The following is a 15,481-nucleotide window of genomic DNA, read 5'->3' as shown; positions in this document are numbered from 1 at the left end:
CAGTGCCCGCAGTCTTGCCAGACGACTCGGTGCCCGCAGTCTTGCCAGACGATTCGGTGCCCGCAGTCTTGCCAGACGACTCGGTGCCTGCAGTCTTGCCAGACGACTCGGTGCCCGCTGTTCCGCCAGTTGACTCGATGCCCGCTGTTCCGCCAGACGACTCGGTGCCCGCAGTCTTGCCAGACGACTCGGTGCCCGCAGTCTTGCCAGACGACTCGGTGCCTGCAGTCTTGCCAGACGACTCGGTGCCCGCTGTTCCGCCAGTTGACTCGATGCCCGCTGTTCCGCCAGACGACTCGGTGCCCGCAGTCTTGCCAGACGACTCGGTGCCCGCAGTCTTGCCAGACGACTCGGTGCCCGCAGTCTTGCCAGACGACTCGAAGCCCGCTGTTCCGCCAGTTGACTCGATGCCCGCTGTTCCGCCAGTTGACTCGATGCCCGCAGTCTTGCCAGACGACTCGGTGCCCGCAGTCTTGCCAGACGACTCGGTGCCCGCAGTCTTGCCAGACGACTCGGTGCCCACAGTCTTGCCAGACGACTCGAAGCCCGCTGTTCCGCCAGTTGACTCGATGCCCGCTGTTCCGCCAGTTGACTCGGTGCCCGCAGTCTTGCCAGACGACTCGGTGCCCGCAGTCTTGCCAGACGACTCGGTGCCCGCAGTCTTGCCAGACGACTCGGTGCCCGCAGTCTTGCCAGACGACTCGAAGCCCGCTGTTCCGCCAGTTGACTCGATGCCCGCTGTTCCGCCAGTTGACTTGGTGCCCGCAGTCTTGCCAGACGACTCGGTGCCCAAAGTCTTGCCAGACGACTCGGTGCCCGCAGTCTTGCCAGACGACTCGGTGCCCGCAGTCTTGTCAGACGACTCGGTGCCCGCAGTCTTGCCAGACGACTCGAAGCCCGCTGTTCCGCCAGTTGGCTCGGTGCCCGCAGTCTTGCCAGTTGACTCGGTGCCCGCAGTCTTGCCAGTTGACTCGGAGCCCACTGTCGTGCCTGGTGACTCGGTGCCCACCGCTCCGCCTGGGGGCCCCGAGACCTGTCGCTCCACCTGGGGGTCCGGCGCCCGCTGCTCCGCCGGGGGGCCCGATGCCTGTCGCCCCGCCTGGGGGCCCGATGCCTGTCGCCCCGCCGGGGGGCCCGATGCCTGTCGCCCCGCCTGGGGGCCCGGTGCCCGCTGCTCCGCTTGGGGGCCCGATGCCTGTCGCCCCTCCTGGGGGCCCGGCGCCCGCCGCTCCGCTTGGGGGCCCGATGCCTGTCGCCCCGCCTGGGGGCCCGATGCCTGTCGCCCCTCCTGGGGGCCCGGCACCCGCCGCTCCGCTTGGGGGCCCGATGCCTGTCACCCCGCCGGGGGGCCCGGTGCCCGTCGCCCCACCTGGGGGCCCGGTGCCTGCTGTTCCGCCTGGGGGCCCGGTGCCTGCTGCTCCGCCCGGTGGCCCGCTGCCTGCTGCTTCGCCTGGTAATCCGATGTGCCTCTGCCCGGAGTCCAGCCCGATGTGCCTCTGCCCGGAGTCCAGCCCGATGTGCCTCTGCCCGGAGTCCAGCCCGATGTGCCTCTGCCCGGAGTCCAGCCCGATGTGCCTCTGCCCGGGGTCCAGCCCGATGTGCCTCTGCCCGGGGTCCAGCCCGATGTGCCTCTGCCCGGAGTCCAGCCCGATGTGCCTCTGCCCGGAGTCCAGCCCGATGTGCCTCTGCCCGGAGTCCAGCCCGATGTGCCTCTGCCCGGAGTCCTGCCCGATGTGCCTCTGCCCGGTGTGCCGCTGCCCGGAGTCCTGCCCGGTGTGCCAGTCTTTGATATCCCGCCAGTTACCAGACCCGGGCGGTGGAACATTTTGCCCAGCTAGGACTGTTTGGAGCGTCCTGAGGCCGCTCCTTGAGGGGGGGGTACTGTCAGGAATGGACTGGCCAGCAATAGTGGGACTCGCCTACCTTATGAGCTGCAGTACCAGGGCTGGCCAGCGGGTGCTCCCCGCAATCAGAGACTCAACCTTGCAGCCAGTCAAACACCTGGAACTAATTATACTGGTGTATTTAAGGGACATTCAGACCTGCAGACTCTGCCTTGGTGTTGTGTTTCTCCTGGGCCCTGTTTCCTGTTCCTGTCTGATTCTCTGCTGACCCTGCTCTGATCCCTGGCTTGTCTGACCATTCTCCTGCTCCTGATTCCTGGCTTGTCTGACCATTCTCCTCTGCCTGACCCTCTGTACCACGCTGCCCGCTACCTGCTGAACCTGGCTTGTGACCCCGACCATTCTCCGCTTGCTCCCCCTGTACCTACCTGCCCGATTGATATTGACCTGGCCTGCCTGACGACGCTTGCATTGTATGTACTGTCATCTGTGGGTGGTTGGTTTGGTTCGTTTGCACTGTGTTATGTTTTAGTATTGCACTGCGTTTATGTTTGTATTGTTAGTGTTAATAAATTACATTGTTTATTATTATTATTATACAGTATTTATAAAGCGCCAATAGTTCACTCAGCGCTGTACATTACAAAGGGGGACAGAACATGTGACAGAACAATACCAATACAATGCAAAACATGAGGGGATCGAGGGCCCTGCTCTTTCGAGCTTACAATCTAGAAGGGATGGGGCAGTGGTACAGGAGGAGATAGCTGTGGGGGATGGAGTGGTAGGAAGAGTGGAGGAAGTCAGCAAGTTAGCAGGGGGTGAGGTAGGCTTCCCTGAAGAGATGGGTTTTCAGGGTGCGCCTAAAGGAGAGGAGAGTAGGTGATAATCTGATGGGTTGGGGCAGGGAGTTCCAGAGGATGGGTGACACCCTGGAGAAGTCCTGGAGGCGGGCATGGGAGGAGGAGACCAGGGAACTAGAGAGGAGGTCTTGTGAGGAGCGGAGTGTGCGTGCTGGGCGACATATCTGAAGTCTGCGTTTCCCTGCGTCAGTCACACACCTCTGGTCTCACCCGGGAGCCCTGACAGGTTACCTGTGTACCTAGCTATGTGCTTGGTATACACTAGGTGGTGCTTTTACTAGAGGAAGTGAATGATCACGTTCCCAGCTCTGCAGGGACACATGATCCCTAACCCCCTCCCACCCATCAGAATGGAGCTCTGCCTTATTTACAGAGCATTATTCTGTGTCCTGCCCGATGATCTGCAGGTGCCGGCGGACATCCGTTCACCGGCACTCACAGATCGGCTTCTGCTGTGAGTGTTCAAAGCAGAAGTAATCCACCAGCGCCCCGCCATGGCAGAAGTGCACACACACACGTGATTTTGCATGGGAGGGCCGCCCTGTAGCATTAAAACTGCTATAGGGTGGATCCTAAGTGGATATTCTTGTACTGAAATGTCACTTTCATCCATTATCTTTTTCAACAATTTAGCAGACATTACTGCAAAGAAACTATAGCACTCCACCCTAACACACATTATTTTTCACTGTCAGTTTAACTGAAATGCAGAGTAGAACACTGTAGGATTATATCTAAACCTACTGTGAGAATTGAGAAAAAAAAGTGAAAACTATGTAAAAATAGTTTACATCTCTGAGCTAGCCTGTGCACCCTGGCATCAGGAGTAGGCATGAGAATAATAATACTTTACTACTGCCTGTGAATACGGCAGACCATACATTAACCAGTTTTCTTTCCTTCAACCAAAGGTTAAAGAAAACTTTGCATTTGCTGGTGCCACATACCCCGGAGGTTGGCCTGTTGGGTATTTTGAATGATTTTGTCCCTCACACTCAGTCTAGGACAGGGGTGGGCAACTGTGGCCCTCCAGTTGTTGGTGAACTACATGGGACTTGTAGTTCTACAACAGCTGGAGGACCACAGTTGCCCACCCTTGGTCTAGGATATTGCTACGTCTGCTCCTGTTTTATGCTAGAAAACTTATTTTGTTAAGCTGCAAAGGTGATACTCAGCCTTCTATACATCAATTTATTTGAATGGTTAATCTAGTGCTGCCTCAATATAAGCTGATCTATAAGGGATGGGCCTGCCCTAAAAATTCACAAAAATCTGGCAGCCGGACTCTTTCTGGGGGGATACTCTCTTATCGCAACCACAGGGTTCTATGGTTTGAGTGATGGAATTTAAATGTTAGTGATCTCTTCTGGTGCATATGCGGAGTTGATGGTGCGGGTGTTTGTGGCTGTTCGTGTCTGGTGTGTGTGTTTTGACTGTGTGTTTGACTGTTTTTGATTGTTGATCTGTTATGCTGCTGTTTTTTGTTTTGTAACTCTTACTGTTCTCTGTAAAGGGCTTATGGCCTGGCAATAATTTGTTACTTGTTTCTGATCCCTTTCTGTGTACCCTTGCTCTTAGGTTTTACTTTTGGGTTCCTGTTATCATTTATCATTTGTCTCTGTTTTCTATTATTATTTGTGTTTTATAAATGCAAAATAAATAAACACCTTTAAAAAAAAAAGATTAAAAGGAAACAAATTGCTTGATTTCCCCATCAACACAGAATGTGTAAATCCCTCCCACAGAGCTATTGTATTCTTAAAGCGGGAGGTGATTGCTGCTTGTGGCTATAGCCACTGGCAATGACTGAACGAAAAAAAAAAATGGACAGGCTGGTTGTACCGTAGTCGATTGATAAATCAACTTCAGTACAATCAGCCTGACCATACATGGATTGAAATTCAGCCAGATCCTACTGAATCAGACACATTTCGATCCATCTTTGGCAGACTTAGGGTCCAAAGGGACTCACCCCTCTGACATTAGAACATTTCCATACTGATGTTCCAAACTGGAAACTAAACAGAGACAAAAAATAAATGTAATAAAAGCAATGTTGATTTCAATATTAGTGCAGCGCTTATTCCCCTTATCAACCAAATTCATAATCAAAATATCAAAACCAATGTCTTTCAATCTTAACAGTCCAATTCTTTAAAGGATAAGTTCACCTTTGGGAACATGTTACATGTTCCACCCGTTTTTACCTGAGAAAATGGGCAGTTATTTTTTTTTAAAAAGTGAACTTATCCTTTAACTTGTTTTCCTTGTTCACGTGCTTGTGTATCAGTACAGTTGTGCTCTCTCCTGAGTTATTAGACCTTACATTTTGAATTTGGTAGATAAGGAGAAATAGCGCTGCACTAATATTGAAATCAGTATATATGCATCTGTATGAGAGTGTGTTGGAGTGCTGGCAGCTGTTTACTAAAAACTCAAATAGACATTTTTATTATTATTAAGTAGCAGCTCACGAGACTCACACAGATTATAGTTAATAAAAGCAATGTATTCTAACCACCTATAGCAACATATCAGATATCAGCTTTTCTCTAGACAACAAAAATAGCTAAAAGATTATCTTTGAGGGATGCTGTAAAGCTGGTCATACAAATTTTATCTAGTTCCCAAAAAACTGCCTGAAATTCGCTTAGTGGATGGTCCTGCCAGCCCCTACTCATCTGCCATTTGTCAACTGAAAGATTTAGGCTCCTTTCACATTATCAGCCTGATAGGGTACACCTGTCCATTTTTCAAGTGGACCCGATCAGACTCTCCGCTATGGAGCGTCAAATGTGAATGGATTTGTGTCTGTTTACACCCACCTACCTCCAATCTGATCCCATCTGCTAAAAACAAACAGAAGGGGATCCACTTACTTCTATCTGGGTAAATCAGGTCAGAGGGTAGTCAGGTGTAAATGGACAGCCAGTTTGTTTACATCCGACCGCCCATAAAGCAGGGCAGGCTGTGTCTGTGTACACTTGGCATAAGCAGAGCAGACACAAACCTGTCATCCACCCACTCTGGTCAATAGGAAATCAGTGGACAGATTCCTCACTGAGCAAGTGGATTCTGCCCTGTGTGAAAGGGACCTTAAGGAGCTGGATAAAAAATTGTCAGCTGAATAGTGGAGCGGTTGCATCCAATTAGATATTCTGACAGCCACTACCTGTAGCTGTCAATATAAAACAGCCCAGCAGGGGAATTCCTCCATCCGTGCTGTATAGTGTGGATAGAGGAATCAGCTTTATGCAAAATGAACAAAAGAAAAATCTAAATAGTGCATGGTCAGCTTAAGTTACAGCACACCTTGCTAACCAGGGTTATTATCAAACTATCTCAAATACCACATCTGATTAATTAAATTTGAAACTCTGTTTTTATTATTCCTCAAACCTTCACCAAGCTTTGGCAGTACCATAAAGCCCAGGAAAGCAAAAGATCAAACAGAGGGTTAAAGGGCAGCAATGTGTATATGAACAAATTAGCAGCTAAACAGCATGGCTGAGCAGGTTATAATCATGGTGTGCACCAAAAGATAACAAGCCTTTGGCAAATGGTTTAATCATTCTTCCAAGCAGTTGCAAAAATTATGAGCAAAGCAGACTTATTAAAAAAAGTTAGTTCCTGCAGACCAAGTGGGAAAAGCATTTTGATTCGAAAAACCTCGATTTGACACAAATGCACCAGACAATAAAAGGCTTTCTTACCTCGTGCATTCTCCCAGCCCTCAGGATGCTGTTCTCAAGCGCAGTGCTTCTACAATTATTTACTTGAGTTAACTGGAGATCAGCTGCTTTAAGTCTGTCCTGTAGAAATTTTATTTCTGATTTCTGTGAAGCTATTATGAGTTCCAGCTCTACCAGGGATGGATGTTCCAGCTCCTACAGTAATTAAAATCAAAATTAAATAGAAAATTATATTACAGAATTAATAGATCACACACATTTCTGGAAAGAGTCATTATTCCCAATGTACTTCACAACCTGCAAGCAAGAATGATGTTTTCAGCAAGTGGCTTTGCTTGGCTTTAAATAACCATGAACTACATTTGAAGAGGACTTGATTATTACCTAAAACTATTTTGCAGCAGATTCCAAGAATATGCTCACATATTTCAACATTCTAAAAATAAATTATAACAGAACAATGAACACACTGCAGTTCTTTTCAAAAAACGGTGTACGCATCGCATAGCAGCACAAACTGATTAATCAAGAATTTAACACAAAGGGCCTTATCCAGAAGAGACTTTTAGGTGCAATAATTCAAAACCAGAATTTAAAGTCAGATCAGTCTGAGATGGATTCTTATTGGCTGCTATGGGTTACTACAAATATAACTCACCACTTTACCACCAAGTGTCTGAAACTAAAGGGCTGTTTTTCTCCCTATTAAAAGCCCCATAAAGTACATGAGCTTGCCCTATCCCTACAGAGAGTATCTCTTGAATCAGATCCTTAACATGACTCAGTTCATGGGGCTTCTAAAGACGGAATGGACTTTTCAATGCTATGATAAATATAAACTGTCAGAAGAATTTCAACCAAAAGTTTAATAAAGTATTTGCATGACTATACAGTAAATATGTTCAAATAATATTGTGATGCACTTGCTGTGACCTGAACAAGTCCTACTTCCTCAAATTAGCTCCTCGTGAAATATTAACCGTCACCAAGTTTACTTGATATGATTTTACTCACTACAAGCCTGTATGAGAGTAACCAATGGGATTCTGAAAACTCTGTGGACTCTCAACATTTCTATTACAAGGTCTTCTATCTTGGTACTATGTGCTGATTATATACTATATGTACATCACCATTATATGGTTGAAGAGAAGTACTGAAAAAATCACACTGCAAAGACGGTAAGGGATGCACGGTTCCATAGCTTTTTGTATGACTCGGGCTTGCCTTCAACAACATGCAGTGGAGGAAAACAAGAATTCTAGATTTTAAATCTTTTAATGACTGCAATGTCACATTGTACATCCAAATGTAAAATGAACTGGGAACATGCAATTGTGTATGTCCCTAGCTCAAAACCATTGTCAATGGAAAAAAATAGTGTTACTGCTAAGTTAACTGACACATACCAACATTGCTAAACTTGGTCAGAGTGTCTATAATTCAAAAAAACTCTAGTCATGAAAGGTTTATTCATGCTATTTCATAATGACAAAGCCATACGGATCCCCAAAACAGTAGTTTAGTAGGTTTTCAACACAGAGCAGGTCCTTTTGCTAAGGGAACAGTTTAGATAACAATAATGCTTCCAAGAATTCTTGAAAAATATGTTTGAGTTGGCACTTCAAATCATGTAGTTCCCCATACAATCCCAGTTGGAAGCAGTGCTGACACATATCCTAAAGTTACATCATATTACACAAATTATTATTTATCTTAGATAGTGGTCAGTGTCTGTGTGTAAAAGTCTTAAAGTACCAAAATAGTCTGCAGTGGTTTACAGAAGACATTGTAATATAAATAAGTTCTACCTGTGCAGCTTAAAAAGGAATTTCCTGGGTAATACTTTTCAGTTATTTGAATCCCTTCTTACCTTTCCACAGGTTTTTCCACAATAAACACACTCACACAACCAGCAAATCCAGCATTCATCTGCTGTGATCCGTTGCTACACACCAGGCACCCTGCTGCCATCATTCTCTCTGATGTCTTTGGGAGCTGGCTATTTTGTCTTGGTTCAGGCAGCCAGCCTCCTACGTAGCGCATACAGTTTCACCCTCCTCCCACGCTGCATATGCCTCAATCATAAGTGCCACTAAACCCACATTCTAAAATAAAAAATCAATAAATGCTGTATTACATGCTATTCATACTCATTCACTATGGGATTTGTTTTCTGTATTCTGAAAAAACCTGGTTGATCCTGCTCTTCTCTATCTCCCCTTCTGTCAATGTCCCCAATGCAGTTGGGGATTTTGCAGAGCAGTGAAGGCAGCTACTGCCCCATTTTCAGTGTGGTTCAATGCTGATAATTTCCTCCCTATCACATCTGAGCAGCCCATGTGACTATATGAGTCACACATGTGGGCGTATATACAGTGGTAAATTACAGCCCACTTCCTCCTACATGCCCACTAAATAGATAAACACAATAAGAGTGGGATATTACATGTTGATTCATGTGGGCTTCACCTCACCGTTATTCTAAGACACTGAGACTGGCAGAAATCTGCCAAAAAGAAATAAGAATAATAGAAATTATTTTTACTTTATATCCAGCTCCTCCTGCCACTGCTTCCCTGCAGACAAGCTGGGAAAGAGCTCGGTCATGTGACAGCTGTATGTCAATTTGGAAAAAGGTATTTAGATTTTTTTATTAAAATAATTACAGTGCCATCATCCACATAAAGAAAGATAAAGGATAATGTAAATGAAACAATGTGTGTTTAGTATCACTTTAAGCCTTTTGTTATACATGACATGGATGTGCCAAGAGGCTGCAGCAGCAGGGCTCACATTACTCTAATCTAGGATGAGAATGGTGAATGGGGGCAGAGTGGACCAGGAACTTACACTCAACAAGTTTTTTAACATTGCAGAAGTTTGCAACACTACAAAATGGTTTTGCAGTGTGAAGGTCCACTTCACAGTAAAATATTTGAAACCCTGATCACCTATGCAGCCCACACTTACGGATGTGCTGCTGAAAAGCACAATAACACATGCATTTTACTGTGCTTTACTACAATGCACATTAATATATTATTTGCATAGCTGTGCAATTTATTTTAATGGCTCCTTAACATACCTTGTCAGCAGATATCAACACGCGTGCATTTCAGCACACAAAGGCAAGCATAAATGTGAACCATCCATGTGCTGTGCATTAAAATAAAAGCGCCAATACACTTTAAAAGAGAAGTAGGGCTTTTTTTCCACCCATTTATACTTACCTAGGTGGATGCAGCATCGGTCTGATTCTGCATCTATCCCCCGCCGGCTCTAAGTGTCAGAACTCTGTGATCACATGACAACTGAGTTTTCACAGCCACTCTCTGCTCTGCCCCCCCAGCGCTCACTGGAGTGCTGGGCTGTGGAGGGGGAGGAAGCGGCTGGCTTAGGCTCTCAGTGACTCATTGAGAGGCTGAGCCAGGTGTCGCTCCAGACTCTAGGGTCAATCCCGACTTTAAAGGAAATCTTTCCCTAGCCTGGACCAGCTGAGTGACGTCCGCTGACAGCAGACTTCAGCCCGCTGTCAGCTGAGAACAGGTCACAGGAGTGCAGAACGAACTGCACTCCTGTGATCCACAGGAGAAGTACAGCCAAAAGAGCTTTGGCTGTACTTCTCCTTTGAAATGCATTAAAATTCAAAATACATGGGCTGCCTTAAGGCAGTGTGACTGAATGAGAGGCAGCAGCTTAGTGTTGTCATCAGCCTTCAAGAAGAAATGTTACTGGAGGGATATTCAAATCGGAAACCTTGAAATAGAAATCTATATATAGTGAAAACTTACTGAAAAATACATTTAGGTTTTACATATACATTGAGAAAATCTGTAACCCTCAATCTTATTACTGTATATTTACATCACAATTGTCTCTAGATATTCTAAAAGTCTCCAACAAAACCAAACATCTACAACTAAAGAGAAAAAGCTTCCAGAGCTCTAACCATTCCCAACGTAACATATTGTATACTATATAGTTTCATCATCTTTTAGGATGCTTTTCAAAAATTCTTGTGACACATCTAGTCTGTTATGAAGCATTAAGCACAAATGTGTCCTGACACACAGAATGAAAATCTCTGATCTATGGACTGCAATGCAGCATTGTACCTGTGAGCAAATGACAAAGAAAAATGGTAGATTAGTTCATATTAACAGTAATATTTTAAAGGAATGGCAATGTCCCTACTTTGCAGAACATTGTGGTGAACATTTAAGAATGCAAAAGTAAGCACACACCATAAACAGATTTAAATATAATGTCTAGATCAGTTTTGGTTAAACTGAGAATATGTTTGGCCATGTGCTGGCATTTATAAAATGAATTTAAAGCATTTATTTCTATACTGCAGGGAAAAAAAAAATCAATATTTGATGGGGCCACACTCCACCTTAAAACAGCGACAGAACTTGCCTCACTTAAAATGGAACTAAAGTAGAAAAAAACATTGCAAACAGGCAGGGTCTTTATTGCAGAGGAGACATGCTATAGCTTATGCCCCTACGAGGGCTGCGTTTTCCTGCAAAGGGATGCACAGGTGCTCTGTGCATTTCCATGTAGGCAGCTCCATTTATGTCAATGTGGATGCAGCGGCTGCACATACACAGCTGCTGCTCCCAATTTGACAGCCGTGCGAATGCAGGTGCATGGCCCTGAAAGCAGATAGTGTGCATTCAGGGCCATGCACACACATAGATGATAAAATGGAAGCAGCAGCTGTGTCTGTGCAACTGCTGTGTCCCAACTGAAATGAATGGGACTGTCTACATGGGAGTATCTTCTATTGCTCTCAGCCTCCTTCAGATTTCTCTTTTTGTGGGACCTGACTTTCTGTTTGAGGGTAGCTATATTCGATCTCCATGGTCACACTGCATGTGGAAACGTAGTCACCTCCTCTTGCTTGCTCCTTTGGTGGACTGGGACGTGTAGTGTTCAGAGAAGTTCACACGACTGCAACTAACGTGCACTGCACAGATGAACGGAGTTTAAGCGGAAAGGGTGAGGTTCGGGAGCTCATGCAGGACATTATAAGGAGGCAGAAAAATACAGTAAGGAACAATTTCATGATATCATGAAAATTAAATTACAGGGTCATTAAATGGTGGATGTATATGGATTATATTTGCAGAATAATGTTATCATTTAGTGTCACTATCAGTTCCAGAGGAATTTTCTTAGACTTTTTTTTAGATTTTTTTTTTTTTTTAGAACATTGCTTTCTTTTAGCAATGTTGTCTTTCAATATTTATTTAATTGCTTGTATATTTTAAAGGCAAAAGGAAGTTCAGTTTAGTGTGACCAATCACAATTATAAAACAAGCCTATCATTGTACTGTACTGTATTCTAGACTATACATCTAATAATGCTTTTGGTACAAAGCATGATGAAGCTATTCCACATATAAACTAGGCATTTAGAAGAAAAATGTGCAAGTAAACTGAAAGAGGAAGATGTTAAAGGATAAGTTCACCTTCGGGAACATGCTACATGTTCCACCCGTTTTTAGGGTGGAACATGTAACATGTTCCCAATGCTGCAGCTGTTGCCCAATCCCCCTCCCTGTGACAGCAGTACGGGAGAAGCTTCCCGTACTAGCTGTCACTTTTTTAAATCAGTGCGGCCATGCAGGGCTCTGCCCACACAGCCACGTTATTCATTCACAGAGTTCTGTGAATAAATGAACTACAAGTCCCGACATCCTTAGCGGCAGTCATCTTGCAGTTCTCAATGAACTACCATGATGCTGTGGAACACTGTGGTAGTTCATTGATTCTTCCTGTCAGCATATTTGCTTGCCTGTATATCCTGACAGGTCTGCAGGAGACCTGCATGGCACCAGCAATCTGCCAAATGCTGGTGAATGCTTTACAGGCTCCTGCAACACAAAAATAATAAATGCACACTTTTTACCTGTAAGAAAATGTGCATTTATTATTTTTGTCAAAAGGTGAACTTATCCTTTAAAGAATATGTAAATCCAACATTTATTATTCCTGATATTTGTCTGCTGTACCATGTACTTGTATGAAAAAGTATCCTGTTCACTTTTAAATGGTTCCTTTGTGTGAAATCCCTGGTGTTCCTGCCATTCCCTCTGTTTTCCTATTAAAAATTGACTACACTAGGCATGAGAGCACAGCGGGATCATTTTTCTAGCTGTGCTGGGAACTCAGCTTGCTGTCCTCCAATGATCAGGCTCGTGCTGACACGCCCCCTTCCCCCCTAACAGCCATCCACTGGGAAGACCAGTGTGCTGCCGTTTCCCTCCCTAAACTCCTTATGCAGCTGAGAACACAGGGAATGTGATCACTTATAAAAAAAAAAAGGTAACAAAGCATGTATACTTATACACAAATGTTTTGCCGTTCATTTCTATTTTAAACTGAATGGATTGTTTTACAAGGTGAGGGTTTACATATTCTTTAATTAAAAAACAATCTTTTACAGGACATCACAAGACAAACCAGTGTCATATTCATGACTCCTTGGTTTATAATGCCATCTTCAAGTGAATTAACACTGGCAGAGAAAAAAAAGGCAGGTTTCTCCAAACAGGCGTAACCCCTCCCATCACAGTTTGGAACCAGTTTTTAATAGTGTCCTTGGATGATAGATGTATCTGTGAGGTTTCTGTATGTACTTTCCCCTGTGGGAGTTACCCTTTGGATTTTTACTGTCTATCCCATAACCCTTTAATGGGAAAAGGAAGGACTTAATCCATATTGGTTGCCAATGGCCCGGGGGCTCAGAGGGACACTACCCAGGTCCCACTGTAGAAGAAGATCAGGGGCAGCCTGCAATGTTTCCTGTGGACAGTGCACCTTGGGGTACCTGGTACCCTGCGGGTCGCTGGCTGGGTGCTTTACAGGTCCAGGGAGGTGATCCTGTGAGGGGGAGCTGAGTCCCTGCAAGCCCTCTGGGCATGCCTGTTGTCGTGCTTGGTGATTGGACTTTGAATAAGCCCTTTGGCTTGGATTGGCGAATGCCTCTATGATGAGTTAAAGTCCCCTAGTTTGGGATTGTCCCTTGGCAGTTGCATTAGTCTTTATCACAGGTACTTATATAGCGCCATCAATTTATGCAGCGCATGTCTTTGGAGTTTGGGAGGAAACCCACGCAGGCACAGGGAGAACATGCAAACTCCAGGCAGGTGGTGCTGTGGTTGGGATTCGAACCAATGACCCTAGCACTGCTAGGTTGAAGTGCTAACTATTTAGCCACTGTAAAGCCCAGAGTTACCTGTGTGTGCTGTGGGCGCCACATTCAGCAGTACACCACTGTGGCAGTGATCTCTAAGGGTGGAATTGGCTGTATTGCACATATGCAATAATGTCATCTGACACATCTGCACTGCCATAATTTTAGATCCCCTGGAGCCTGAAACATATGTGCAGTTCGCTCTCTAGTAAAAAATGAACTACAGAATGCTTCTCTCTCATCCCATTAGCAGCATAGGCAAAGCAGCAATGATGGAAGTATTTTGGAGATACTTCTGTGAAAGTCATTGTCACCAGGTGTTTAGCCTTTGGCATACCCTAACCTCAGTTGGCTGACTGTTCCCATTCATGGGATTGGGCCAGACTGTGCTATAACTGTACAAAGGCAGAGAGGTGAGGGAAAGGACAATGGGGTGGACTTTCCAATCCCTTTGTCAGGTGGAGAGAGCTCCCTACACGGCTCCCCTAAAAGTCAGCTCAGTTCTTAATCCCTCTGCCCCTATCTGATTTTTCCACTATCTCAAGGGCATAATCCTCCAGCTACTTTGTGTCTAGGTGGGAATTTTCAGCAGCCATTTCTGGTCTGCATTAATAGTTTTCAGGGGTTCTCACTGACTTGAAATACCTGAGATGCATAAGAGGAAACTCTTCTTCCCTTCCTCTCCTGACACTGAATGATGTGGTGTTGGAGGAACATCCTTTGGAGGTAGAGGAATAGGAAGCTGATGAAGATCTGGAGTCTTCCTTGGAAGAATACTCTCAGAAAGAGGCTCAGGATTCTGGCCTCTCGCAGACAGAGGACCTCGGTTGGTTTTCTAGTGGATGCAGTCTGTGCAAATTTAAAGTTGCTGCACCCAGAATCTACTTTCCCAAACATGACTGGGTTTGGGTCCAGGCAGTCACCAAAGCATCCTAAGTCCATCCTGCTGCATCCTTATTTGCAGAAAGTGATGTATATTAATTGGGCTTATCAGAGAATTGTTTTTTCACTTCATAAACAGTTTGCCCAGCAACCCGTGGAAGAGAGTTCATCCTTGTCAGAAACCAGGACCAGGAAGCATTCCTTTCATCAGCCTCAGGCTCAAAACAGAAGCCTGCTACCCAGTTCCCCTTCCCAGTGAAGGGGCTCCCCCACTCTGGAGGATAGGTGGACAGTGATCAGCCTACATTGTTGTCTGGACTCACAGGATATCACAAATGGGTCTGCAGTGTAGTAACCAAGAGTTACAAGCTGGAGCTACGTTGCTTTCTCCCTCCATGCTTTATGCACTCAGATGTCTCCTTAATGCCACAAAAAATAGCAACCTTCTTTGTAGCACTGGAAAAGCTTCCATCTCAGGGCATTATTGCACCTGTGCCAGAAGTTGAGAGGTTTACAAGGCTTCTATTTCAACTTCTTTACCATTCCTAAGCCAAAATAGTGACATTTGCCCTTCATCAGTGATTGCTTCACTCCACAAGGTAGAATTCCTGGCATCAGTGGGCATCCTGATTTTTCAGCCCCACCAGCATTTTCTGTGGTATACTATGGCTGATCACCACCACCAATTTATAGTGTTTCCATTCAGGCTCCCCACTGTTCTTTTAGTATTTATCAAGGTGTTTGCTCTGTTTCTGGGTTTGAGAACCCAGATTACATCCTCCATTATTTACCAAATTAGTACTGGTGATGATAACAATTAAAGAAAAAAAAAACACATAACCTATGTCCCTGATGCCTTGCCCACCTTGTTCAGGTTGAAATACTAAATGCTGTGCAGAATATATTTAAGAGAGGTACTCATATTTATGGGAATAAAAAGAAAATTGCTGGCCAGAATGCATAGAAAGTTTGGAAATCAATAAAGAAAAAAGA

General features: G+C 45.2%; 1 protein-coding gene across 1 annotated transcript in view; it reads right to left on the bottom strand.

Moving 5' to 3' along the window:
* LOC149473698 (centlein-like) overlaps positions 1-15,481 on the bottom strand; it is a gene marked incomplete at its 3' end in the record, with an annotated part of 213,100 nt that overhangs the window by 57,551 nt on the left and 140,068 nt on the right. The window contains exon 9 of the mRNA XM_089674831.1: positions 6,421-6,594. Coding sequence (XP_089530957.1) covers positions 6,421-6,594 — 174 coding nt within the window. The remainder of the gene's footprint in view (positions 1-6,420; positions 6,595-15,481) is intronic.

The sequence above is a fragment of the Staurois parvus genome, unplaced genomic scaffold (assembly GCF_062004578.1).
Source record: "Staurois parvus isolate SC_StPar_1 unplaced genomic scaffold, SC_StPar_1.0 ptg000012l, whole genome shotgun sequence".
Lineage (NCBI taxonomy): Eukaryota > Metazoa > Chordata > Amphibia > Anura > Ranidae > Staurois > Staurois parvus.
Note: the sequence above shows the minus strand (reverse complement) of the source record. Positions and strands in the feature narration are given on the sequence as shown.